Source organism: Peromyscus californicus, unplaced genomic scaffold (assembly GCF_007827085.1).
Source record: "Peromyscus californicus insignis strain IS unplaced genomic scaffold, ASM782708v3 Scaffold_15__1_contigs__length_86483966, whole genome shotgun sequence".
Taxonomy (NCBI): Eukaryota; Metazoa; Chordata; class Mammalia; order Rodentia; family Cricetidae; genus Peromyscus; species Peromyscus californicus.
The window spans coordinates 24,554,424-24,580,186 of NW_026294447.1; the positions used below are offsets into that span (position 1 = coordinate 24,554,424).

The 25,763-nt window shown below is 43.7% G+C and overlaps 1 protein-coding gene across 2 annotated transcripts in view; it reads right to left on the minus strand.

Annotated features, from left to right (window-relative positions):
• Positions 1-424: 424 nt before the first annotated feature.
• LOC128110759 (uncharacterized) overlaps positions 425-25,763 on the minus strand; it is a 35,283-nt gene continuing 9,944 nt past the window's right edge. Inside the window, exons 2-9 of one of the 2 annotated variants that reach the window (XM_052738545.1) lie at positions 20,913-21,095; positions 17,096-17,217; positions 15,211-15,349; positions 13,538-13,659; positions 10,699-10,809; positions 6,770-6,876; positions 3,748-3,838; positions 425-713 (exon numbers count right to left, since the gene is read on the minus strand). In XM_052738545.1, the coding sequence (XP_052594505.1) occupies positions 597-713; positions 3,748-3,838; positions 6,770-6,876; positions 10,699-10,809; positions 13,538-13,659; positions 15,211-15,349; positions 17,096-17,179 (771 nt within the window). In that variant the 5' untranslated portion in view covers positions 17,180-17,217; positions 20,913-21,095 and the 3' untranslated portion in view covers positions 425-596. The remainder of the gene's footprint in view (positions 714-3,747; positions 3,839-6,769; positions 6,877-10,698; positions 10,810-13,537; positions 13,660-15,210; positions 15,350-17,095; positions 17,218-20,912; positions 21,096-25,763) is intronic. The other variant, XM_052738544.1, reaches the window with a different exon arrangement.

Sequence of the window (25,763 nt, forward strand, 5' to 3'; positions counted from 1 at the left end):
TGTTTTACCCAAGTGTCTACATAGTATTGGAGCTCTGTCTAGAAGTGAGTCCTGCACTAGGCTCTTCAGACAAAGCTGTCTAAAGAAGTCTTACTGGACAGAGACACAGTGGGATCTGCCTTCTCCTTCACATGAAAGAAGCCACTCTCGGACTTCCGGAGGTCACATTTGGAGGTGGCATGTAATAGTCGGCGGTGGTGTCCCACGCCTTTAATCCCAGCACTTGGGAGGCAGAGGCAGGCAGATCTGTGAGTTCAAGGCCAGCCTGGTCTACAGAGCGAGTTCCAGGACAATCAGAGCTGTTACACAGAGAAACCCTGTTTCAAAAACCAAAACCACCACCACCAACAAACTAGGGAAGGTGGCATGTAAATTAAACAGGTATGCTTATGTCTGCAACAGAATAAAAAGGGAAAACAAACCATTTCAGATAAATATTTTAATTATCTAATTACAGTTTACTTATATCCATGTACAACTACTGTATATGGATAATCATATGCAAGTATTTACAGGTACATAATCATACATATAAAACTTGAAATGAATACACAAAGCAGATGGGTTAACACCACACTAGAGATGTTGCTTCAGTGCTAGAGAACCTTATATAAATGAATTTGTTCCAGAGCTTCTCTGTCAATGTCCCTTTGTGGGTACACATCGAGGTTCAGTGGTATCTCTTCCACCCAGGAGGACAGCTGAACATTAATCTATGAGAAAAATAGCATAAACAATATGAAAATTTCAAAATTATCCTATTATTTGGAATTTTACAATATCACTGTAAGTTACACAACAGATTTTTTTAAAGGAATTAATTTTATTTTATATTTATTAATGTTTGCATGCATGTACATGTACCATGTCTGTGTCTGGTCTCCAAAAACGCCACAAGAGGGTGTCAGATTCCCTGAAACTGGAGTTACAGATAGTTGTGAGCTGCCACATGGGTGCTGGGATCTGAATCCAGGTCCCTGCAGGCAGCAACTGCTCTTAACTGCTGAACTGTCTCTCCGGCCCCCACACCACAGGATTTTTATTACCATGAATGGTACTAAGTTATATAGTACCACACGGATCATTTTTGTTGTTCTCAATTTGTGGGTTTGGAGATTTATTTTACTCTGATTTTGGAACTTGAAAAAAAATTTTAAAATAAAATATTTTTAGATTTATTTATTTTATGTCTATGAGTGTCTTGCTTGTGTGTAGACTGTGCATCACCTATGTGTGCCTGGTGCCCATGGAGTTCAGAAAGGGGATTATCCTGGAACTGGAGTTATGAATGGTTGTGTGCCACCGCGGGGGTGCTGGGAACTGAACCCAGCTCCTCTGCAAGAACAATAAGTGCTCTCAACAGCTGAGCCTCCTCTCCAGCCCCTAGAATAATTCTTTGAATGTAAGTAGTGCAGTAATGGTCATAAGGTTCAAACAATCAAAGACGGAAGCAGCAGGAACACATGGAAAGCTGTTCTCCCTCCCACAGCACCGGTGAGGAGCAATCTCTCTCCATGACCTGCGTCAGCTGTACCCCAAACCCTCTACCCTCTGGAGCCCCGACCGCACACATCTCTGTAAGGGAGTTTTCTTTTTAAACAAATTCAGCAGCTGTCACACACGCACATGTGGATATTCAGGACAACCCTCCGGAGTCAGTTTCTCCACCGTGTGGAAGCTGGGGATTGAACCAGGTTGCCAGGCCTGAGCAGCAAGGGCTGTTACCTGCTGAGCACTGCACTAGCCTCAAAGTTGTTTTCTTAAGTAAGAAAGCAACAAAGTCATCAGTTTATGAATAAGATCTATTTTATAAACTTTTAATTTTTTTGGACAGGCTGGCCTCCAGCCAACTCTCAATCTTCATGCCTCAGTGTCCCATGTACTGAGATTATAGACCTGCACCAATGTCTACAATCTTCATGCCTCAGTGTCCCACGAACTGAGATTATAGACTTGCACCAATATGTTTAACTTTTAAAAAATTTTAACAATCATTGTATTTATTTTTTGTATGCATGTCTACTCATGTATTGGGTACACGCCGTCTCTCTAGACCTCATGTGTTGGTTTTCTGAGACCAGAGTTTTCGATATAGGCCAGGACGGCCTTGAGGTCATTCATGAACCTCCTCGTCACTGCCTCTGGATTGAGGTATTACAGGTGTCTATGGCTGTTTGGGCAGATTCATGTGCACAGTTAATGAGGCTGATATTCTGGGGGCTGGGGAGATGTTGCTGCAGTTAGGAGTACGTACTGCTCTTGCAGAGGACTCAGATTTGGTTCCCAGCACCCACATGGTGGCTTGCAACCATTCCTAAGTCCAGTTCCAGGGATCTGATGCCCTCTTCTGACCAACATGGGCACCAAGCAAACCTGTGGTGCACATACATATACGCAGGCAAAGCAGTTATACACATAAATAAATCTCTAAAAAGCTGTTATTTTGGTAAGTGAAAAAATCACTAAATTGGCTCATAAATATAAATATTGTAAATGAGAAATTTAGAAAGATTTTTGTTTTTTTTGAAACAGGGTCTAGCTGGGCTGGAACTCGCGATGTAGATCGGATTGGTCTTAAACTCAGACATTCTCCTGCTTCTGCTTCCTAAGTGCTGGGATTAAAGGCATGTGCCATTGTGCCTGACTGACAATATATTTTAAAAGGAATGTTTCTATGAGAATGGAAAACTATGATAGATCACATTACTGATGGGCAGGCTCTCACAGGGAGGAAATGAAGCTGGTAAATCAGGATTACTATCTTCTTTACACATTTCTCCATTACTTCCTATGCTGTAACAAGCAGAATTAGGGCAGGAGAGATGGTTCCGGGTTCAAGGACGCATGCTGCACACTCATGAAGACCAGAGTTCGGATCCCAGTGATTCTAGATTTTACGGGACTATTAATATCCATCATGACACTGAAGTAGACCAGCCTGGGTCACAGATTTCAAAAGAAAAAAAGATTTCAAATTGACTTGGGAAATCAAACTGCGAGAAGAACACAGTCTTTCACTCTACTGGAAATCCTTGGACAACTTTGACCCCACGGCAGCCCCTTTATTTTGTATGAGAATCGATATGCAGTCTGACTGACCTAAAAATGCACTCATCATCCATTCTTTCTGTTCTAAAGAGCAGCATTATGATTTGGGCACTCATTTTTCCAGTTTAGTTTTGGAGAAGGGGGTTCTGTTGCCCAGGTTGGTCTCAGATCAGTGGGTTCAGGTGATCTTCTTGTCTCAGCCTCCCGTGTGGCTGGGTCACCCTTCCCCTTCAGCTATGATGGGCGGTTGGTGTCTTACCCACATTCACTAGTGTGTTAACTTACAACTATGACCTCACAGCTATTAAAAACTGTGTAGAGAAATAAGGGAATCTATATCCAGATAGGAATTGCATTTCAAAGTTTTGAGGGCAGAAAAATAAACCACAAAGTAGAACTTTAGCAACACTGTCTTGCTATTTCTAGAATGTTGTATCAGCTATCAGAAAAAAGCAAAGTTTTGACAAGAAAAAGGTTGAAGGGCTGGTGATCTATAGATCAGTACAGTGTTTACCTAGCATGCATTAGCCCTAGGGATTTTCTGTCTGTTTGTATTTTTCAAGACAGAGTTTTTCTTTCTACAGACCAGGCTGGCCTTGAACTCAGAGACCCACCTGCCCAGCTAAGGAGCCCTAGTTTGAATTCCCACCATGACCAAAACTAACCAAGCAATCAACAGAAGGAAGAGTGGTTACATACCTCAAGACCTACGAGAGAGTCCTGGAGACTCGGTACGGTCACTAACAGTGAGCCTTGTTTCCTGACATTCTGGATGATGTAGTTCCAGGCACTAGAACACAGTAAAAACTGATACAATCAAACAACAGGAAGATCAGATTACATATTAGTCAGAATAGATGGCTCTCTTGTTCAACGTCTCATCTTTTTCTCTTATGCTGGGGAGAGAAAGAGCGCCTCAAGCATGCTAAGCAATCTACTCTGCCTCTAAGTTACAGCCCCAACCAAGTTTGGTGGAACACGCCTAGAGTCCTAGCACTGAGGAAACGGAGGCCAGTCTGGAGAACATAGGGACCTTCCGGGCACCAGCCTCGGCTACAAAACTAAACACCATCTCAACAAAACAACAACGAAAAACAAACCCTCGGTATAGTCTTTAACATACAATCCAGCAACTGTACACTTTGCTGTTTACACAAAGAAGCTGAAAACATGTATTTACAAAAAAAGATCTGTACATGGATATTTACTGTAGTTTTATTCATAATTGCCCATCCTGGAAGCAACCAAGAGGTCCTTCCAGGGGAATGGATAAATTGTGATACATCAAGACAACTGCATATTGTTCAGCACTAAAGGAAATGTGTGCTCAAGTCACGGACACAGAGGAACCTCAAATACCTATTGCTAGAGAAGGAACCTGGAAGGGCTCGGGATTGTACGAGTCTAATCACCTCGTGCTGGAAACCGAAAGCTGCGGCGAGAGGATCGGCGGCTGCCAAGGGTGAGGCTGGAGGACAGGACGGAGGGCTGAGCAGCGGATTTTTAGGGCCACGAACTACTGTCCATGTCTTAAGGCTGAGTGTGTGTCATTACACATGTATACACATACATGGGCGGTACCACACCAAGAGTGAATCTACTGTGGACTGGGGACTTCTGGTGACTACGGCATACCAAAGATCCATCATAATAAACATACTGTTCTGATGGGAAGAATGATAATGACACAGATTCTGTAGGTGCGGGGATAGAGCGTACAGGAAATCTTTCTTTTTACACTTTTGCTGAGAACTCAAAACTTCACTAAGAAAAGCAAAGCAAAAACCTGACATGTTAGCTTTTACTCGACACTGGATTTTTTTTTTTTTTTTCTGAATAAGGATGACAAAAGAAAATGCACACAGTATCTAGAAATCTAGATGGGCAAAATGTTTACCCACAGGAAACAGAACTATAGCAACACAGTAGAAATTGGCAAATTTTCCAGTTCCTGAGGGGTGTTGGCCAAGTTACGAGGTTTAGAGTTCTGAGATTAACAAGATGGGGATGTGGGCTATTGGAAAGTTTCTGAATAAGGAGAAACTAAGTTTTAAGAGTCACACGAGTCAAGCAGGACCAGCGTCAAAGCTTTGTAGTTCCTCTATGAGGCACATGAGAATCAGTCCTTCAGATGGAAGCCAGGGCTGAGGTTGCTAGGGACTGAGGGAGATGAAGAGTCCTGGGAAAACAGAGGGCACAGAAGCCAGGAACCGAAAATAACGGCAGATGTGTGGATTACATCTTTTCAAACTCATACCAAGAGCGAAACCAGACCTCATTTGGCTGTCTGTAGTATTTTGGGGTGGAATTCCACTATCACAAGGCACCTGCAAGGTTTGGTGGGACCAGTCAGTTCTAAAGGATAACGAAATGGAACCTGCTGATGCATTTCAGAGTGCAGTGTGCCTTTGACCAGTTCTGTTTAACTCTCGGGGTTGACAGGCACCAGATGCCTACACGACGTATGACTTGACAGTTCCCCACACTAGTGGGGGGCACCAGTGAGACAATACAGGGGAACATAGCCCTGGCAGTGAGATGGGGGAGGTGGGTGGCTAGTGGTATCTACCCTTTGCACTTGTTTTCGGTTGAGACTACGGCTAGTAGGTTTCCTAAGTTTCAGAACCTATTTACAAGACAAACAGTGTTCTTTTTTCCTGGATGGGTATTATATCGCATAGCAACATTCAATAATAATGCCACTGTTTTAGCTAGGGCTATTTTTTTTTTATTGTGATGTGATTCCTAAAAACAATACATAATACAAGACTAAAGAACTACATTGGTACGATCTTTTTTAGTACGATTTTTTTCGTTTATCTGAGACCAGTCTCCCAGAGCTCAGGATGCCCTCAACTAGCTATTTAGCTGAATTCACTGATATAGAGTACTGTAGAAGAGCTGTATCTCCGTATGGCTTGGGTCCCAGAACCCTGACTAGGGGCAGCGAGGGGATGAAGTAAGGAGACACACAGACTCCGTGTACAGGAAGACGGGCTGGGTGGGCTGTGCTCTCGGACGGGGAAGTCACAGCCCCTGGAAGCTCAGTGTTTATTACAGACACTTGAACGGGATATCGCATGCAGCTGAGCAAGGAGCCAGGCTTATGGTGGACAGCTGACAGGGAAGCAGGCTGAGCTAATCTCAGGAGGAGCCGTCGGTCTCTGCAGGGGAGCAGTCTCGAGGTGGTAAACATCCAGGGGGAGAAGGCTGTGGTGGTCATTTCCTACACACTATTGACATCTGCACAGGGAGGAGAGGAAGGCTTCGCACACACCAATAAAGAAATACATGTAAACTTTAAAAAAAGATTAAGTACATTTTACAAAAATCAGGTTTTCCAAAATTTTGCATTTTAATGTTTCCTTATTAAAATAAGTTGATATCATGTATGAAACTGTCAAAGAATAAATAAAAATTATTAAGAAAACAAGTTGAGGCCGGGCGGTGGTGGCGCACGCCTTTAATCCCAGCACTCGGGAGGCAGAGGCAGGCGGATCTCTGTGAGTTCAAGGCCAGCCTGGTCTCCAAAGCGAGTTCCAGGAAAGGCCCTAAGCTACACAGAGAAACCCTGTCTTGAAAAACCAAAAAAAAAAAAAGAAAACAAGTTGAGTTTGTCATTTTAAAGTCAGCATAAAAACGTCTCTACCTCACTAGTCTCTCTTTACACCTTGCTGGGTATTATTTAATAACAGACTTCTTGCCTCAGTAAATAACATACCTGACCTGTTCAGCCTCAGTAAGAAAATATTCGAAGACATTGTTCATCACAATGACATCGGCACTTTGCAGAAGGGAGCCTTGGGTGCAGATGTCTGCATGAAGCACCTGCAGAAGGATGAGCTCATGTAAGACAGTGAGAACACTGCATCCCGCAGCCACGTGAGAGATGCCTCAACCGCATCCCGCAGCCACGTGAGAGATGCCTCAACCGCATCCCGCAGCCACGTGAGAGATGCCTCAACCCATCCCGCAGCCACGTGAGAGATGCCTCAACCGCATCCCGCAGCCACGTGAGAGATGCCTCAACCGCATCCCGCAGCCACGTGAGAGATACCTCAATTGCATCCCGCAGCTACATAAGAGATGCCTAATGACTTCGAACGCTGTGCACAGACAGTTCTTAGTATCTAGTAAACCCGGAAGCTTGTAAAGAAGATCTGCTTTGAATGGAATTATTTGTTTTGTTATCATTGTGTCCCCCTGATTCATAATTATTTTCTTTTAACCAAACTCAGAGATTTTTCCATTATAATTACACTGTGAGGTACACAGCCAAAGGCTCTGGGTGTGACTATGGCTCTGCCCAGCTAGATTTGTATTCTCAGGTAAGGAGTGTTTCATAGTGATTATCAGTCCTTATCACACAATATAAAAATTGAAAGGTAGATACGAAAACAAAAACAAACCAAAAACCCTCCAGGGGTTGGAATGACAGCTCACTGGTGAAGAGCATTTACTGCTCTTGAAGAGAACTGAGGTTTGGTGCCCAGCACCCACATGGTGGCTAAGAGCTGTCTGTAACTCCAGAGTTCCCAGGGATCCAATGCCTTGGTGGGCACCAGGCACCACAGTCAGTGTACAGACATACATACAGGCAAAACACTCAGACACGGAAAATAATAAATCTTAAAAAAGTCATATAACTCAAAACCTTAAGCCATAATTAAGGCTTTGCAGACCACAGGTGCGGGAACAAGAAAACACACTTATTTGCTCAGGAGCAAAACAAATAGATTTTACTTTAAAAGGAAGAGGAAAACCTTTCCCTTGTGTTATGTGAGTTATTGTCAAAGAAGTACTCAAGCCTTACAAATATATGATATGTAAGGTGTTGTGTGGTCATTCTTTGTTTTTTAAGTAATAAACATTCTACAAAAGCTTTAATTCACTTGGCCTAGAACCTTTAAGCACAGCTTTGACAATCTTCAGTAAAGAGACGGCTTGGAGGGTGAGGCTCTTGTCACAAACACGCCAGTTAATAATTTCAGACATTATAAACACGCAGCTTAGCTACGCAACAGATATGTAAACCAATCAGTCGATTTCTTTTCATCCTCTCTTCTTATCCTTAGTTCCTCCTTTTTCTTTCCCATCTATCTTTACTTTTTTATTTTTTCTTCCCCGATTCTTCTACAATGATCTAGTCAGAAAGAAGACCCAGAAGGATCAATGAATCATGGGAGCCAAAAGAAACACTCTCGGGGCTCCAGGAGAACCCTAAGGGATGCTCAGGGCAGACTGGACTGCTGGCAGCACAGAAACCATTCGACAACCAAACTCAACCAATACTTAGCGGATCCCTCTTATCTGCGAGCTACTGTGCAGGGAGACAAACCAGCTTAGATGAGCCGTGGCATCTGTGCCCAAGTGTGGCATACTATAGTAACATGACGAAAAAAAGTCAGCTGATGCAACTCCCCAGTGCAAGCAAAGGGATGAGCCAAGAGCAATGACAGGAAAGAGCGAAGGTTTAGTGTTAGCCTGGAGGGAGGGAACAGGAGAGTGTAAAACAACAGACCCTGTAGGTCAAGACACTCACATGGTACATGCAGGCAAAACAGACTGAAAACAACAACAACAAAAACAAACAAAAAACCTAAAAGCAAAGAATGGGCCTGAAAGGGCTGATGGGTGTCAACAGGTGCTATCAAAAACAATTACAGGACCTGTTTTTGGTGGTTTTAAGACCCTTCATACAGTGTTTATCTACAGCTTCAAGGAGGGAAATGGTTAAGAGTTCCAGAAGTCGTAAGGTGGCATGAAAAGGCTTTAATTTAGCAGTTAGGGATGTTAGCGTGTTTGTCCCACATAAGGCCCTGGGCTTTTTTTTTTCCTCACTGGATAAAAAGAAAAATCAAGTTTTTTTTTATCATAAAGTTACTGATGGTGGCCACAGAAGCTACAAGCTAGGATAAAACACATGAGAGTGTATCAGAATATTTTAAAAAGTGATCGACATTTCATAAAAATATAAACATTTTATATGCCTTTATCACTGTATTTAAAACCAAAAGAAAGAACTTGATTATCTGTTTGTTACTTGATTCTTTAGAGGCTGTAATTTTTAAAGGGAGATTTATTTATTTTTGCTTTATGTGTATGGGTGTTTTGCCTGCATGTCTGCATGCATCACATGCGTTCAGTGCCCGTGGAATTTAGTAGAGGGTGCCAGAGACCACCGAGTTGGAGGAGTTATAGACAACTCTTAGCTGCTGCTATATGGGTGCTGGGAATTGAACCTGGGTCCCCTGCAGTGCTCTGAACACTAAGCTATCTCTCCAGCTCCCAACGAGTTCTCAATGTTTAAATCTCAATTTTCAACTGAACAGATATTCTTGTTAGCTCTGTGATTATTACATAAGAGCGGACTGAGGTCAGTCTGGTCTACACAGTAAGTTCTAAGCCAGCCAGGGCTGAAAAAAAAGAAAACTCATGAATTGATCTTTAGCCGTTCCAGGGACTGAATCCAGGATTTTGTACATGGAAGGCAAGTACTCTACCACTGAGCATTACCCCACTCCCATGAATTCTATTAATATCTATAATTACTAATATTCTTTTTTTTTAAATTTTATTTATTATATATACAGTGTCCTGTCTGCATGTGTCCCTGCAGGCCAGAAGAGGGCACCAGATCTCATTATAGATGGTTGTGAGCTACCATGTGGTTGCTGGGAATTGAACTCAGGACCTCTGGAAGAGCAGTCAGTGCTCTTAACCTCTGAGCCATGTCTCCAGCCCAATTACTAATATTCTAATAATATCTGTTACTACTAGACAATGAATTCACTCTGATCACTTATCGCTATATTTCTAAGATGAGAGTAGGAAAAGAAGTTAGGTGAGGGAATAAAATAATTACCTTTATAAAAAAGGCGAAGGTTTGATCTTAATCTTTACAAATTTTATTTATTGCTATTTATTCATATATGTGTGTGCCTCCTTATTCGTATGTAAACCATGTGGGTGCAGGTGCCTGTGGGGACCAGAAGAGCGTGTTGGATCACATGCAGCTGACATTACAAGCAACTGTGAACACTGGATGTAGGCTATGGGAACCCCTGGGTCTTCTGCAAGAGCAGCAAGTACTCTTAACCACTGGGCCGTCTCTCCAATATCTTGATCTTTCACTCACTGAGTCTGTCAATGCTTAAGGATAGTAACTTAATACCAGAGATTGTTAATATTCTCTGTATTGCCATTAAAGAAACTCATCAAAATTTCAAAGACTACTGCATTAAACAGACCCCCTCCCTCCCAAAAAAACAAAACCCCCAAGCCTTTGGTCTTATTTTTCTTCTCACAGGAAAAACAGGAAACCTGTCCTAGCCTAACACAGACATCCTTCCCTAATAACCAGGATCCTGTGACATTTACATTGTCTCCCAGTTTATAAGATGATAAATAATCATGAGCAGTACAAGCCCTTTCATTCTCACTTTAATAAAATACACTGGCAGCCACCCTCTAGAGTGTTACAGTTCTGCTACCCAAACTATGTCTGATACAGAGAAAGAGAAGGAAAAAACTCTAATAAAACAGCAGGTCAACTCAGCCAGTGTCTCCACAACAGCAGCAATAGGTTAGAATATGGAAGCAGTTCGGGAAGATTCCTTAAAGGTAACAGAGAACAGACTGTAACGGTACCTTTATTCTGTCACTGAACTGGTATTTTTTAATGACCATTTCCTGCAACTGGCAAAATTCTCCATTCAGTTCTACTCCACAGAGCTGTGCGGCTGAGCTGTAAAGATAGCCCTAAAACAGGAAGACAGGCATGGTGTAAACCAGTTAGCTTTTAAGTAGAGGTTTATATCCACTTGAATTAAAAGTTCAAACAGTCACAAAACTTAACAACGTTCAGAACTTTACTCATTAAGGTCTTGATTGGAGTCTGTTAATTCCTATCAGTTAGCTATATTTTTAAAGACTGATCTCTAAACTTTCCTGATTAGACTGGGCATTCAGCAGTTGGAAATGATGAAAGTGACCACATTCCCAACCTCTGTAGGGTCTATTTGGCCTTCATCAATTCTGGGGAAGCGATACCATGGCAGAGAAGATAGAGTTGAGCTGTAGGGAATGCACTGGCGACCACACACCATTTCTAACTAGGAATGAGGGTGACTGACCAACTCAGTTAATAAGGACGCGGAGAACTGCTGGGGATGGGACCTTTGCAGAGTGACAAAAATAATATGGAAGGAAAGGTCAGCTAACTTGACTAACAGATTTGAGACAGGATTCATGTAGCCCAGGTTGGCTCTGAACGTTCAGCTTCTGATGCCAAGATCAGAGACATGCCTATCAACACATGCACCAAGTTTGACTCTAGAGCTCCATCATAGATATTTACAGTATGTTTCAAAGTACAGATGTCAATATTAAGAAATTTGGTATAGCTTCAACCACTGACTATGGAGAAAAGTGTCAATCTAATTACCTTATCAACACAGACAATGTACGCGCAGAGTCACAATTATTGGACAGTACACTTCTGCATATTTTCCTTCCCTCTCTGTTCTTTCTTCTGTGGGTATGTGCGTGCGTATTGTACATGTAAGTGAATATGCAGGCGTATGTGCTCATGACTCATGAGCACAGGAGGAAGCCAGAAGATGCTCTTTAAAGAAAAGCTAGTGGGGCTGGAGAGATGCCTCAGCGGTTAAGAGCCCTAGCTACTCTTCCAGAGGTCCTGAGTTCAATTCCCAGCAACCACATGGTGGCTCACAACCATCTATAATGAGATCTGGTGCCTTCTTCTGGCCTGCAGGCATACATGCTGGCAGAATACTGTATACATAATAAATAAATCTTAAAAAAAAGAAAAGAAAGCTAGTGGGCGAGGTGGGCAGAGCTGCTGCACCTGTAACCCTAGCACACAGAAAGCTGAGTCCGAGCACCATTTCAAGGCCAGCCTGATGATTTGGCAAGACTCTGACTCAAACCCAACCCAACCCAACCCCAAACAGGAGCAATGATAACAAAAGCTATCAAACTGTGTACCATCTATTTAGAGAGTGAAAGTTTAAATCAAGCATTAAAGAGTTAGTTTCTGTCTAAAGCGGGCAGCAATGCCAAGGAGTGATGGCAGGAGTCACATACCGCTGTGGCCACACCTTCCTCTAATGACTTAAGAACGTTAGAAGTAGGCCGGGTGGTGGTGGCGCACGCCTTTAATCCCAGCACTTGGGAGGCAGAGCCAGGCGGATCTCTGTGAGTTCGAGGCCAGCCTGGGCTACCAAGTGAGTTCCAGGAAAGGCGCAAAGCTACACAGAGAAACCCTGTCTCGAAAAAAACAAAACAAAACAAAACAAAACAAAACAAAACAAAACAAAAAAAGAACGTTAGAAGTACCCATGATTTGAATTTATATCGAGACACATATTTCTTTCTTCTTCTTTTTTTTTTTTGGCTTTTTGAGATGGTTTCTCTGTGTAACCTTGGCTGTCCTAGAACTCGGTCTGTAGATTATCAGGCTGGCCTTGAACTCAGAGATCCGCCTGCCTCTGCCTCTGCTTCCCACTGGCTGAAGTGATATTTTAGAAACAAAAGTAGTGTGCACATTTTGGGTCACAGAAAATCGGATACGATGTATTCTTGGACATTAGCCAGGGAACTAGATATCCAGAATCATTAAGTGACTTGCTATGACCACACAAAGGTTTCTTGGGCCAAGTAAATGTTTTTTGTTTTTTTTTAAACGATTTTATTTTATTTTTAACTATATGTATGTTGCAGGAGGTGGGGAGGGGGATGTGCATGCGTGTGCAGGTATCTGTGGAGTCCAAATCCAGAAGAGGGCATCAGATCTCCTGGAGCTAGAGTTACAGGTGGTCGTGAGCTTCCTGACCTGAGTACTGGGAATTGAACTCAGGTCCTCTGCAAGAACACTGATAAGTGCTCTTAACCACTGAGCCACCTCTCCAGCCACAATTTGTTATTTTTATGGGTTCTTACCAAAGCTCAGTATACTACTTAATTTTAATATAGTACAAAGAAAAAGAAGCCAGGCACGGAGACAAGCCTGTAATCACAGTGCCTAGAGGGCTGAGGCAGGAGGATCAGGAGTTCAGGGTTATCCTCACCTACATAGTTAAGTGTGAGTCCAGCCTGGGCCACATGAAAAGCAACCCCCAAATCCCCACCCCAAAACAAAACAAAACACAGAGGGGCTAGTGGGAGGGGAGGGCAGGGGAGAGCGAGAAGGAGTGTCAGTCAGTCACATGGTCTAGTCTGTTTCTATTTGTCACGGTGTTGTGGATACAAACCAGGAGAGGAACTTGGGCAGCTGGTCTTTGAAATTCCAAACCCAATTATTACCATCCAGCCGAGTTTAGGAGCCTGCCAATGGATCCTATTTTGACCTTATCCTGTTACTTTAAGAATAAAGCCAAGCTGTCACCTTGGATGGTGGCAGGCAAAGCTGTGGCTAGCAGAAGAAAGTATTTTCCGCATGTTGAGTATGTCCACAAGTGGACTTTACCCCATAGAGCACTGTGCCAAGTCTGGAGCCAATGTCAACCAAGAGTTTCCCTGACAGGTCGGGCAGTACATGGTGATAGATGAACTTCAGCTCCATGAGGGAGAAGGAATGAGAAATAAATCCTGGAGAAAGAAGAGAGTGAGCATCACGTTAGGGGGGTTGTCTTCGCTTGTTCTGAGACAGGGTCTCACTGTGTAGCTCTGGCTGGCCTGGAACTTCAGAGAGATCTGGCCGCTCCGTGTCGGGAGTGCTGGGATTAGAACCTGCACCACCAGGTCTGGCTCCATGTCGGGAATGCTGGGATTAGAGCCTGCACCACCAGGCCTGGCTCCGTGTCGGGAGTGCTGGGATTAGAACCTGCACCACCAGGCCTGGCTAGCTGCTTCTCCCCTCCTCGTCCAAGTCTCTCCCCTTAGTTTCGGTGACAGCCTGACTCTGGCTTTCCTCTGACCCGGAGGACAAAGACTCACATCATCATGTCTTACAGAGTTTAACTGTCAGGAAGGGGAGATAATTTGGTCATAAAAAACCAACAACCAACAGAAGATGGTAACCGAATGGAAGCAGGCGGACCAGTCTCCGGGACAGCACACACGCTGTGCCTGTGTCCCAGTCACCCAGCCCAGGGTGGGAGGGGCTGGGCCACCACATCCTCATCTCCCGTGGATCTTCATCCTCACAGCCCCTCATCACACCAGTGCTTCTTCTGGGGAATCCCAAAGCGACGAGTCCATCTTCTGAGGACCTGTCACAGTCACTCAGGGGGACAACCATCTCAGATTCACTAGTTATCGGAGCAGCTCTGGGTGTCCAATCGTCACTTATAACTGATTCCATGGGGGACCCAGCCCAACCTTCAGGTTTTTGTTTGTCAAACCTAGCTCTAGAAATGTTCACAAACCAGCGGTTTGGTAGATGGCATTTCAGTTATTCCTCTAGCTCTTAGCCACATCTTTTTCTATCCCGTGAACGTCATCTTTAGAGGTGTGTCACTTGGTCAAAACAAAAGCCCACATGAACTTTTCTCGGGACCCTCGGCTCTGCCTAAACCCACCCCGTAATAATTTATTGCTCTCAGACTTGCTAGACATGGAGACTCCTTCAGACGCCCTGGAAGTTACACTTCTCATGGAAGGAAGCCAGCGTGTGGTCCGTGTGTCAACCCCTGCTGAGTAGGTGAAGCGGGAGGCAGGCCCTGTCTTCAGTCCTATCTGACCAGGCTCTGGCTGAGGAACTATCCCCACTCACACAGGTCTGGGTCGGACCCTAAGTAAACCAACCTCCATGCTCTAGCACATTGTAGCTACCCACCCACTCACTTATCTATTTAGGTGTGAGTGTGAGAGCACACGGATGTGCATGCCTCAGTGTGCATGTGGCACTCAGAGGGCAACCTGAGGAGGCGGGTTCTCCCCTCCTACCACGTGGGCCCCGGTCAGCAAACTCAGGTCATCAGGGTTGGCAGTAAGTGCTTTTGCCCTCCGAGCCATCCCGCTGGCCCTTAGAAAGTATTTCTATGTAGTCTCCCTACTTTTAATTTTGGTAACAGCTATGCTAGAGGTTAGCTTTTATTTTTAAAAATGTCCAATAGTCTGATTACAAATTTACACACTCAAGACATGGAAAACCAAAAACCACACTCAAGTAACAGCTTTGCAAACTGGAATGCCTACCCAAAGGTGCCGTCCGGTGAGAGCCACACACAGTACAGTAGTTTCTGCTCATTTTTCCTTCCTCACATAATGAATCAATAACGTCTTCATCATAAAGGAATGCATCAACGTGCACTGTGGGTTCTGGCTGCTGTCGGATCTGGAGAAACACATCAAAGGAAATGAAATACAAAGGAACTTCTTTTTATTGCTAAATAAGGTGAAACAGCAGCAGCTGTTCTAAGTCCTGAGAACAAGGCACAGAGAGACGCCGCCGCCGCCGCCGCCGCCGCCGCTGATTCAATTCTGTTTACCGCCCCTCCCTCACTGTTTTCACTGAGACACTGACAGCAGCTTCTCTTTAATCGGGAAGGACACGGAACACGGCTGAGATCTAACTTTTGAGTCTTACATGTCAACGACCATCAAAATACCTGACAAGTCATCTTTGCTCAGAAAGTCAAGTTGTCAAATTGCTAAAATATTATTAAAACTTCAAGCTTATATATGTGGCCGCGGTAGTTCCCATCTGTAATACCAGCATTTGGAAGACCGAGGCAGGAGTGCCCGAGTCTGAGGCCAGCCTGGGTTATGTAGTAAATTCAAGGCCAGCCTGGATTGCAGCCTGTATCAAAAATCAAAACAGGCTGGGCATGGTGGTGAATGCCTTGAGCCCAGCACTTGGGAGGCAGAGGCAGGGGGATACCTGTGTGAGTTTGAGAGCAGCCTGGTCTACACAGCAAGTTCTAGGCCAGTCAAGGTTATAGTGAAACTGCCTCAAATATAAATAGATGAATAAAAATAAAAAACCCGTTATATACACACACATATATAATACCTGTTACATATATAATTATACATATATCAGTAATATAAAAACCGAGCTGCAGGTGCCCCTTACTCCCAGCAATTTTCCTGCCATAGCCTCTCAAATGCTTGAATTACAAGCATATGTTATCACGTTCATCTTTATTTTCCTTTTAAAAACTTTCACAGTATCTTCTTAAAGGCTGTAGGTTAATTATTAATAAATGAATACTTTTCCTTATTTAACATATTATATTATAGCATGGTATTGAAAAGAACATTAATAGCGCTGGGCAGTGGTGGCGCACGCCTTTAATCCCAGCACTCGGGAGGCAGGTGGATCTCTGTGAGTTCGAGGCCAGTCTAGGCTACAGAGTGAGTTCCAGGACAGGCTCCAAAGCTACACAGAGAGAAACCCTGTCTCAAAAAACCAAAAAAAAAAAAAACCAAAACATTAATAGCACCCCAACCTCATCACACACTTAGTACCAGCAACACCCCAAACTGTATTCCAAAGTCTCAATTTAACACGACCTTCTACTTTGCTCTTCTGAGAGCCATCTGAAGGACTGAGCACTTTCTAAGATGGTCAGTGTTCACAGTACTCATGTACTATAGAAATAGTGGGCTGCGTCTAGTGACACACACCCCTGACCCCAGTTCAGGAGGCTGAGGCCTCGATTTTGAGGCCAGCAGCATTACAGAGCAAGACCTGAGCAAAAAAAAACCTGATCCACCCATCAAATAATCAAACAAACAACACTCTCCAGTGCCCCACACCCCCCACACCCCCAAAGCAACAACATAGGAATTAATACCTCTGCACAGGTGTTTATAGATGGAAAGGCCCAGACTGTTAACTCTTGATTTTTTTTTAGATAGGCTGGCAAATGGATTCTCTAAAATATATTTGTTGAGCAAAACAGTACCGGGCAATCCAAAGGTTAAAGTCTCAAGAGAAAGGAGACGTGACTGAAACACTAAGTGAAAACTGCTTAAAGCTGACTTCACAACGAAGGAGACCACAAAGTCTGGGGTTCGGGAAGAAGAGATTTCTGGAGGGGCACACAGAGAAATGGATTCCACTCAACATGCTCACTTTCTGAAGGGCTCGCTGTTCCGAGCGCAGCATAGCCTCTGGGGGCAGGCAGCAGCGAAGGTCGTCCGCTATGTTCTTCAACATAGCCTCACAGTTATCTTGAGTGAGTTCATCAAAGTCCCCTGAAAAAGAGCAAAAGGAAAGAGAAATAGCTCCTGCTCTAGCAGCCAGACCTAACTAAATGATTACAGATGACACACTTCCCATCAGACAGTGTCAATTTGTAAGAAGCCTTCTAAGCACTGACATGAGTGCTAATCCGAGTTCCATCTAAAATGGTGAATTTTTCAGGCTGTCAAGATGGCTCAGTGGGTAAAGACGCTTCTTAAAACCCTCTATCCCCGGGACCCACATGGTCGGAGGGAATCACTCCACAACCTGTCTTCTGTCTCTACAAGTGCAATTCCAATTCCCAGCATTACCATCAGCGCCCCCCACCCCTAGCCCCAAGCCCCATTTTTTTTCTTTCTTCCAACTACTCATTAAATAAAAGCAAAGCGACTCAAGAAAACATGTAGTAATTAAACGGCTTTCTTTTTATTCATGAATAGTACTCCTTTAGTTGTCAGGGTATTAAACTTCCTAATAAATAATAAAATATTTTATCTTTGACCATATGAATCTTAGAAATTCAGGAGGCATTGTTCAAGGATTACTTGGAGGATAGACAGCTTTATATTTATATCCACTATGTATCTCCAAGTCTTGAAAGTAACAGGGCTGCAGATGCTGTGTCCCAGGGGGTGGAATGCTTGTCCACTTGTTCCAGGCCCCGTTTGTTCTCAGCAATGCATAAACCAAATGTGGTACCACATGCCTGTAACTCCAAGAGGCAGGAAGATCAAAGCTTGAGGTTATCACTAGCTGCACAGTGAGTTTGAGGCTAGCCTGGGCTACATAAGACCTAGTCTCAGAAATACCAAATAAACAAGAGTAATATTGGCACCAACTACATAATCGATTTGAAATCATGCTGTCCTGATGCACCATAGCAAAAGATGAAGAATACACACACACACACACACACACACACACACACACAATTATTTGTTTAGAATATCCTGAAGCCCAGATAGGCCTTGACCTCACAGCGATCCTCTTTTCAGCCTCTTGAAGTGTTGTGATTAGAGGCATGTATTAAACTGCCTGGTTAAAATAGGATATTTCCTTAAAAATTTTTTTTGAAAAAATAGTTACTTTTATATGAGTGTTGTGCAGGCAAGTATGTGTGAGCAGTGTGTGTGTGTGTGTGTGTGTGTGTGTGTGTGTGTGTGTGTGTGTGTGTGTGTGTCTGGTGCCTGAAGAAGTCAGAAGAGGGCATGAAATTCCCTGGAACTGGAGTTACGGTTGTGAGCTGCCATGTGGGTGCTGAGAACTGAGCCCAGGTCCTCTGCAAGAGCAACAAATGCTCACAATCTCTGAGCCATCTCTCCAGGAATCAAACGGCACATTTTTAAAGACTGTGGCCAATACCTGATGGTCTGGTAGAAGGGCAGAAATAAAGATGGCAAAGACAGGAGGTTAACGGTGGGCCAATCCAGGTAAAGGTACAAAACGGCATCCATTATTCTGCTGTTTCCACTTTCTGTGGTTAAACTGTATCATTTGTAAGTAGTTCATAAATAATCTAAACCAGAATACAATTTATCTGGAAATGAAGCACTCTCAGAGGTCTGCTACTCTCTAGGATGCTAAATGTTGACTGGAGAAGACTAGGCGTGAAATGGCAGATTAGAAAATGAAGCATTTTGCCTTTCTCTGAAAAGACTATTATGAGTTTTCTCCCCTATCCCCCACCGAGACAGGGCTTCTCTGTGCAGCTCTGGATACCTTGAAGAGAATGCCATCCATTTCCTGCATTTCTCCATCTCCCCAAATTCTGGTTATTTTTAAGATTATGATTTTTTTCTTTTGTGTGTGTATGTATGCAGGTGTGTATGTGCGTGCACATATGTATGCACCTATGTGGGAGGCCTGACATCAATGCTGAGTGTCTTTCTCAATCACTCTCTACCTCAATTTTTTTTTTTTTTTTTTGGTTTTTCGAGACAGGGTTTCTCTGTGTAGCTTTGCGCCTTTCCTGGAACTCGCTTTGGAGACCAGGCTGGCCTCGAACTCACAAAGATCCGCCTGGCTCTGCCTCCCGAGTGCTGGGATTAAAGGCGTGCGCCACCACCGCCGCCCGGCTCAATTTTTGAGACAGGATGTCTCACTGAACCTGGAGCTTGTCAATTCAGCTGGACTGGCCGCCAGCAAGTCCCAGGGAGCCTCTTCTCTCCGCTGCCCAGTGCTGGGGCTCCAGGCACTTGCTGCCATGCCCAGCTTCTTGGAGGATGCTGGGGGTCGAAACTCAGGTTCTCATGCTCTCAAGCACTCTGCCTACCGAGCCGTCTCCCCGGTACTATGATCTTTTAGTCAAAACACTAAAATGTAATGTATAAATAAAACATAAAACTATCATATATGACGTAGTGAGATATTCTGATGCATGACTATATAATCAGGTCAGAAGTATCTCCTATACATGTGACATTTCTTTATGGTGAAAAACATTTAAAATCCTCTATTCTAGCTTTTGAAAACGTCATTATTATCTAGAGCCAGCTTACTGAACAATAGCACACAACTATTTCCTTTCTTTTTGTTCTTTTAAGACAGGGTCTCACTTTGTAGCCTTGGCTGGCCTTGAACTCATAGAGATCCACCTGACTCTGCCTCCTGAGTGCTGGAATTAAAGGTGTGCACCATCATGCCCAGCTTCCTTTTTAAAATTTTTATGGAGTCAGGCTCCATATTGCCCAGACTGGGCCTTGAACCCCTGATTCTCCTGCCCAACTTTTCAAACACTAGGGTTATAGGTGAGCACCTCCACACTTCTCTGGCCACTTTCTGAAACCACTTACTTTGTGTGTGCAGTGGTCAGCGGACAGTTTTCAGGAGTTGGTGCCTTCCTGAACACACAAAGTAAGTATTTCCTGGGAGCACACCCAGCTGTCAGGCTCACTCACTGAGCAGTCCTGCTGGCCTCCGGCTTCTTTCTTTTCTGGAGACAAGGTCTCTATGTAGTCTTGGCTGGCTTTGAATACACAATGTAGACCAGGCTGTCCTCAAACTCAAAGACATCTACCTACCTCTGCCTCTTGAGTGCTGGAATCAGAGGTGTGAGCCCAGCATGCTCAGCTTTCGGGATACATTTTATTTGTTTAGAATAACATAGTCACGTCATAAATAACCACAAACACAAAGTCAGTTAGCTGCCACAGACCAACCCGATGAAGAGAGAGTTGGCCTGCATTTACAGAGCAGGACACCAAGTCTTTGATGTCTAACTCAATGGCAGATGGTACACAGCAGACTGGTAGCAGAACATGAACTTTGGTCATGCTCATAAGAGAGGCGTCCTTCCTTTCTACAGCACCGCTGTCTCTGCACAGAACAGTCTTTCTTTGCATAACTTGAGGAGGGTGATTAACACCAAAATAGACTACTTGGCTCTGAACTGATATGCAAAGGTCTTTGTTTCTTCCTTTGCATATCTAGTTGAATATTCTAAGTTACTGATTCATATAAGCTCCAGAAGAGGCAGATTATACCTTACAATGAAACAAAATAGTATTAACATATACCTCACATTGTTTTAGGTAGAACGTAAATAGTGTCTTAGATGCCCTGGTTCTCCCTCAATAATGGCTTTTCCCACCATATTCCTAAAATCTAATTAGAATTTCCCAAGGTGTTAATTAATACCTAGAATCTGCTTAGTTGCTACAGATAAAACAGTGTGATAACTTGTATGACTCAAATTTAATTCACTTACATCAGTAACTTTTTTTCCCCTGGTTTTCTGAGACAGGGTTTCTCTGTGTGGCTTTGGAGCCGGTCCTGGAACTCACTCTGTAGACCAGGCTGGCCTCGAACTCACAGAGATCCACACGCCTCTCCGCCTCCCAAGTGCTGGGATTAAAGGCGTGCGCCACCACCTCCTGGCACATCAGTAACTCTTAAAGAAAACCAAAAATTTCATTATATTAAATGAAAATATTTTGAGGCCCAGTTTCTTTGGAATTAGTTACAATCATGTTAACAAAGGCTTGCTGTGAGTTTACCTTCTATAACTAAAGACTCTCAGAAGCTCACTGTGCCCTCTCACTATGTGGTAGACTACCATGTATAGCTGCTAAAGGATGGACACAGTCAAGGACAGGATTGCTTTGTTCGTCTGAGTTAGAATCTGCCTCTCTGTAACTGAGTCGGTTTTCTCTTTCAGCTTGAATGGTATCATTACCTTTAAAGCTATATATTTGCTGGATGAGCACTCAAAGCATACTGGACTGTGCAAGTTTTCTAACACAGTCATTTACATCCAAGAGCCCTATACACAGTACACATAGCATTATTTTCTTCAAACAAACAAACAAAAACTAAAATCTGAGAACTCTGATTTGACTGCATTCAAAGGCATAAGAGGATTTCTTTAGTAACTGCTGACTTCTTGGTGCTGGTTCCACGTGAGGATCTTAAGTAGTTAGAAGTCAACCCTTTAATCACCTGGCTTTACCTCTGGTCTCTAGAACACTGTCTCTAGAGACCCTGAACAGAGACTGACAGTGGATTTGGAGTTAGACTGCTTGAACCTGAATCCTGTGCACACCAACTCATTATTAGAGTTACTCAACTCTCTGAGTCTCAGCTGCCTTATCTATAAAATGGAAATAATCACCCACATCAAAAGGCTGTTGGGTGTGTGTGTGTTAATGGGAACATAAATTGCATGTTTAGAACATTGCCTTAGGGGGCTGGTCAGATGGCTCAGTGGGTAGACGTGCCTGCTAGCAAGCCCAATGACCTGAGCTTGATCCCCAGTTTCACTCCTACATACTGTATTTTGATCTCTCCACACACATGCCCACACACATACTACATACAAATAATTATAATAAAAATAGTGTCTTGGAATTGTAATCAGGCACAACCATCATTCAAGAAGCTCGTTTGCTGTGAGGATTCTCAGGGCTGGAAAGATGCCTTGGTGGTTAAGAGCATGTATTGTCCTTGCATGGACCCAAGTTTAGTTCCCACACCCCAAGCCCTGAGCTTCTACCAGGGCCCAAACTCAAATGCACATAACATCTCCTCCCACGTATCTGAAATTAATTTAGAAATTTACTAACTTCATGATCAAGGTGAAACTTGCCCAATTTGATCTTTTTTTTTTTTTTTGGTTTTTTGAGACAGGGTTTCTCTGTGTAGCTTTGCGCCTTTCCGGGAACTCACTCTGTAGACCAGGCTGGCCTCGAACTCACAGAGATCTGCCTGGCTCTGCCTCCCGAGTGCTGGGATGAAAGGCATGCGCCACCGCCAGGCACAATTTGATTATTTTGATAAGCTATAGTTTCATTTATGTATATTCCTAAATGCTCTTATTCTATTCCAAGTGTTTTCTTGGTTCAACTGCCCCTGATTCATAATTGTTAATAGGAACTTTCAAAATTCAAAAGGAAATTTTTAGCCAAGATGAGTAAAATTAATATTATTATTTATGGTGGTTGGCACAGAACTAACTGGGAAATTATTTTTCCCTAATAATGGCTATAACAATATCAAAAACTGATACATTATGGAAGTGTATAAAACTGGAATTCACTTTAAAATGTTTATTCCTAGCCGGGCGGTGGTAGCGCACGCCTTTAATCCCAGCACTGGGGAGGCAGAGGCAGGTGGATCTCTGTGAGTTTGAGGCCAGCCTGGTCTACAAAGCAAGTTCCAGGACAGCCAGGGTTACACAGAGAAACCCTGTCTCGAGAAAAAAAAAATTAGAAAACACAGGTTACTGTGAATCTCTGTGAGTTCGAGGCTGAAAGACCCTATCCCTTCAGGCTTACACCTCCCAGGCCCCAGGAGAATGAGGAACTAAGAAGCTAGTTCCAGGGGCAAACTGACTCAGCCATTATTCAGCCACACCTGCCACAATGTAACAATGTAAATAGATTTCTATTAAGAGATGCGCTAGAGAAACCCTGTCTCTCTTTTTTTTTTTTTTTTTTTGGTTTTTTGGTTTTTTCGAGACAGGGTTTCTCTGTGTAGCTTTGTGCCTTTCCTGGGACTCACTCGGTAGCCCAGGCTGGCCTCGAACTCACAGAGATCCACCTGCCTCTGCCTCCCGAGTGCTGGGATTAAAGGCGTGCACCACCACCGCCCGGCGTGTCTCTTAAAACCAAAAAAAAAAAAAGAGATGCGCTCAACTGTGACTGGGATAATTGCAAGTGTTCCAGGAAAGACCACTGTAACCTTTGTTTAACCTTCATTCCCACCCTGATACCCCCCTTGAGGCTTTGGGAAGAATGTGCATGCAGACATGACTGTACCCACCCTGTGATCAGGCCATGATCTTGTGAAATTAGCCTCTAGACATAAATCAATCGAAATGAAATTGTATGGGAATTGTAATCTTATGGCTTTTGTGGGTTTTTCCTTTAAAAGTACCCATGTGATTGCAGTAGGTGCGACTCTTGCTCTTGGGAGGACAGTAGCCCTATAAATAAGCACGCATCAATAAACCTCATGCTGTTGCATCAACTGGACCGGAGTCTGGGTTCTTGGGGCGCCCACCCGAGAAGGTAGTACCCTGGGTCTGGGGTCTATCAGAGGCCAGCCTAGACTACAGAGTGAGCTCTAGGAAAGGGCAAAGCTACACAGAGAAATCCTGTCTCAAAAAACCATTAAAAAAAAAAATGTTTATTCCAGGACAGCCAGGGCTATGTAGAGAAACTCTGTCTCAAAAACCAAAAACAAACAAAAAAGGTTACTATTAGACCAGGCTGGCCTTGAACTCAGAGATCTGCTTGCCTCTGCCTTCTAGTGCTCAGATTAAAGGTGTACGGCACCATGCTCAGCTTAAAAAAAAAAAAGACATTTTATTTGCACATGTGTGTGTCTGCGTATGTACTTGTATAAGCACGTGTGCCACAGTGCATAAGCACAGGCCACAGGGCAACCTGCAGGAGTTGATTCTCCTCTTCCATCTTGTGGGTTCTGAGGACTGAACTCAGGTCAAACTAGGCTTGGTAGAAGACGCCTTTACCTATGGAGCCATCTCATTGGCCCTAAAAAATATGTCTAAAGGCCACTGCCATTTTAATTGTTGCATTTATGTAATTTCTAAGCATTTACCTTTTATTACTTATTATTTTTTTGTTTGTTGTTTGAGACAGGGTCTCTATATGTAGGTTTTTTTGTTTTTTTTTTTTGGTTTTTTTTAGACAGGGTTTCTCTGTGTAACTTTGCGCCTTTCCTGGAACTCACTTGGTAGTCCAGCCTGGCCTTGAACTCACAGAGATCCGCCTGGCTCTGCCTCCCGAGTGCTGGGATTAAAGGCGTATGCCACCACCGCCCGTCCCTCTATATGTAGTTGTCCCTCTATATGTAGTTCTAGCTGGCCTGGAACTTGCTGCATAGACCAGGCTGGCCTCGAACTCACAGAGATCCTCCCACCTCTGCCTCCCACATTCTGGGATTAAAGTGAGTGCCACCACACCTAATCCAAGCATTTACTCTTTGAAAAACTTATTTTTAGTGTTTTAAATTACATGTGTGTGGTCTGTGCATGTGTCTGTGGGTGCACTCAGAAGTCAGAGCTGTCACAGTCCCTGGAGCTGGAATTACAAACAGTTGTCAGCAGCAGTATAGAGGTGCTGGGAACTGAACTCAGGTCTTCTGGAAGAGCAGTGAGCATTCCTAACTGCTGAGCCATCTCCCCAGCTCCTCACCTTTGGACAGTTAGAAATAGCTCTAGTTGTGAAAAACTAGGAACACCATGAATAACATTTGGGCATGCATGGACTCCTTACTCAAGAACTCAGACATGTTGAAGGCTTTTGCAACATACTTTCCAATTTCCTGAATGATTATACTAACTTGCTCTGATAGATATGAATAAGAATGGGTGATGGCGGGGCGGTGGTGGCTCACGCCTTTAATCTCAGCACTCGGGAGGCAGAGTCAGGTGGATCTCTATGAGTTCGAGGCCAGCCTGGGCTACAGAGTGAGTTCCAGGAAAGGCACCAAAAACTACACTGAGAAACCCTGTCTCGAAAAAACCAAACCCCCTCACCCTCCCCCCCAAAAAAATGGGTGGCGCTGGGTACGGTGATCACAGATTCTAGGAGAACCTGGGGTAAACAACAAAAATGCACACACACACACACACACACACACACACACTTAATCAAACTGCCGAAGCATTGGATGTAATCATAAAAACAAAGTTGATTGTTTTAATTTGCATTTATATTCAATTATTAGACCAAATGTCTTTTAACTGTATGACAGCTATTTCAGAATGTGTGGTAACAGTCCTTTGGAAACTTTACCCTTTTGGAAAAAGATTAAAGAAGTGTCAACTGGCTGCCCAAGGACAGTTGAGATTTTCTCAAGTTATATAGAAGTAGGCAGGAAGAGAGGGAAGGAAGAGCTTCTCTAAAGGACGACATAAATCCTTTAGAAGTCTCTGCTCACATTTAGTTAAATATACGGGGAAGAAACACGGTCAAGGCTGACAGCCTGAGAGTCAAACCTCACTTCCGGTGAGAGACTGTTCAGCTGGTAAAGGCAACAGTGTTGCAGCCTGTCCAAGTTCTGCTGCCAGAACCCATACAGAGGCGGCAGGAGA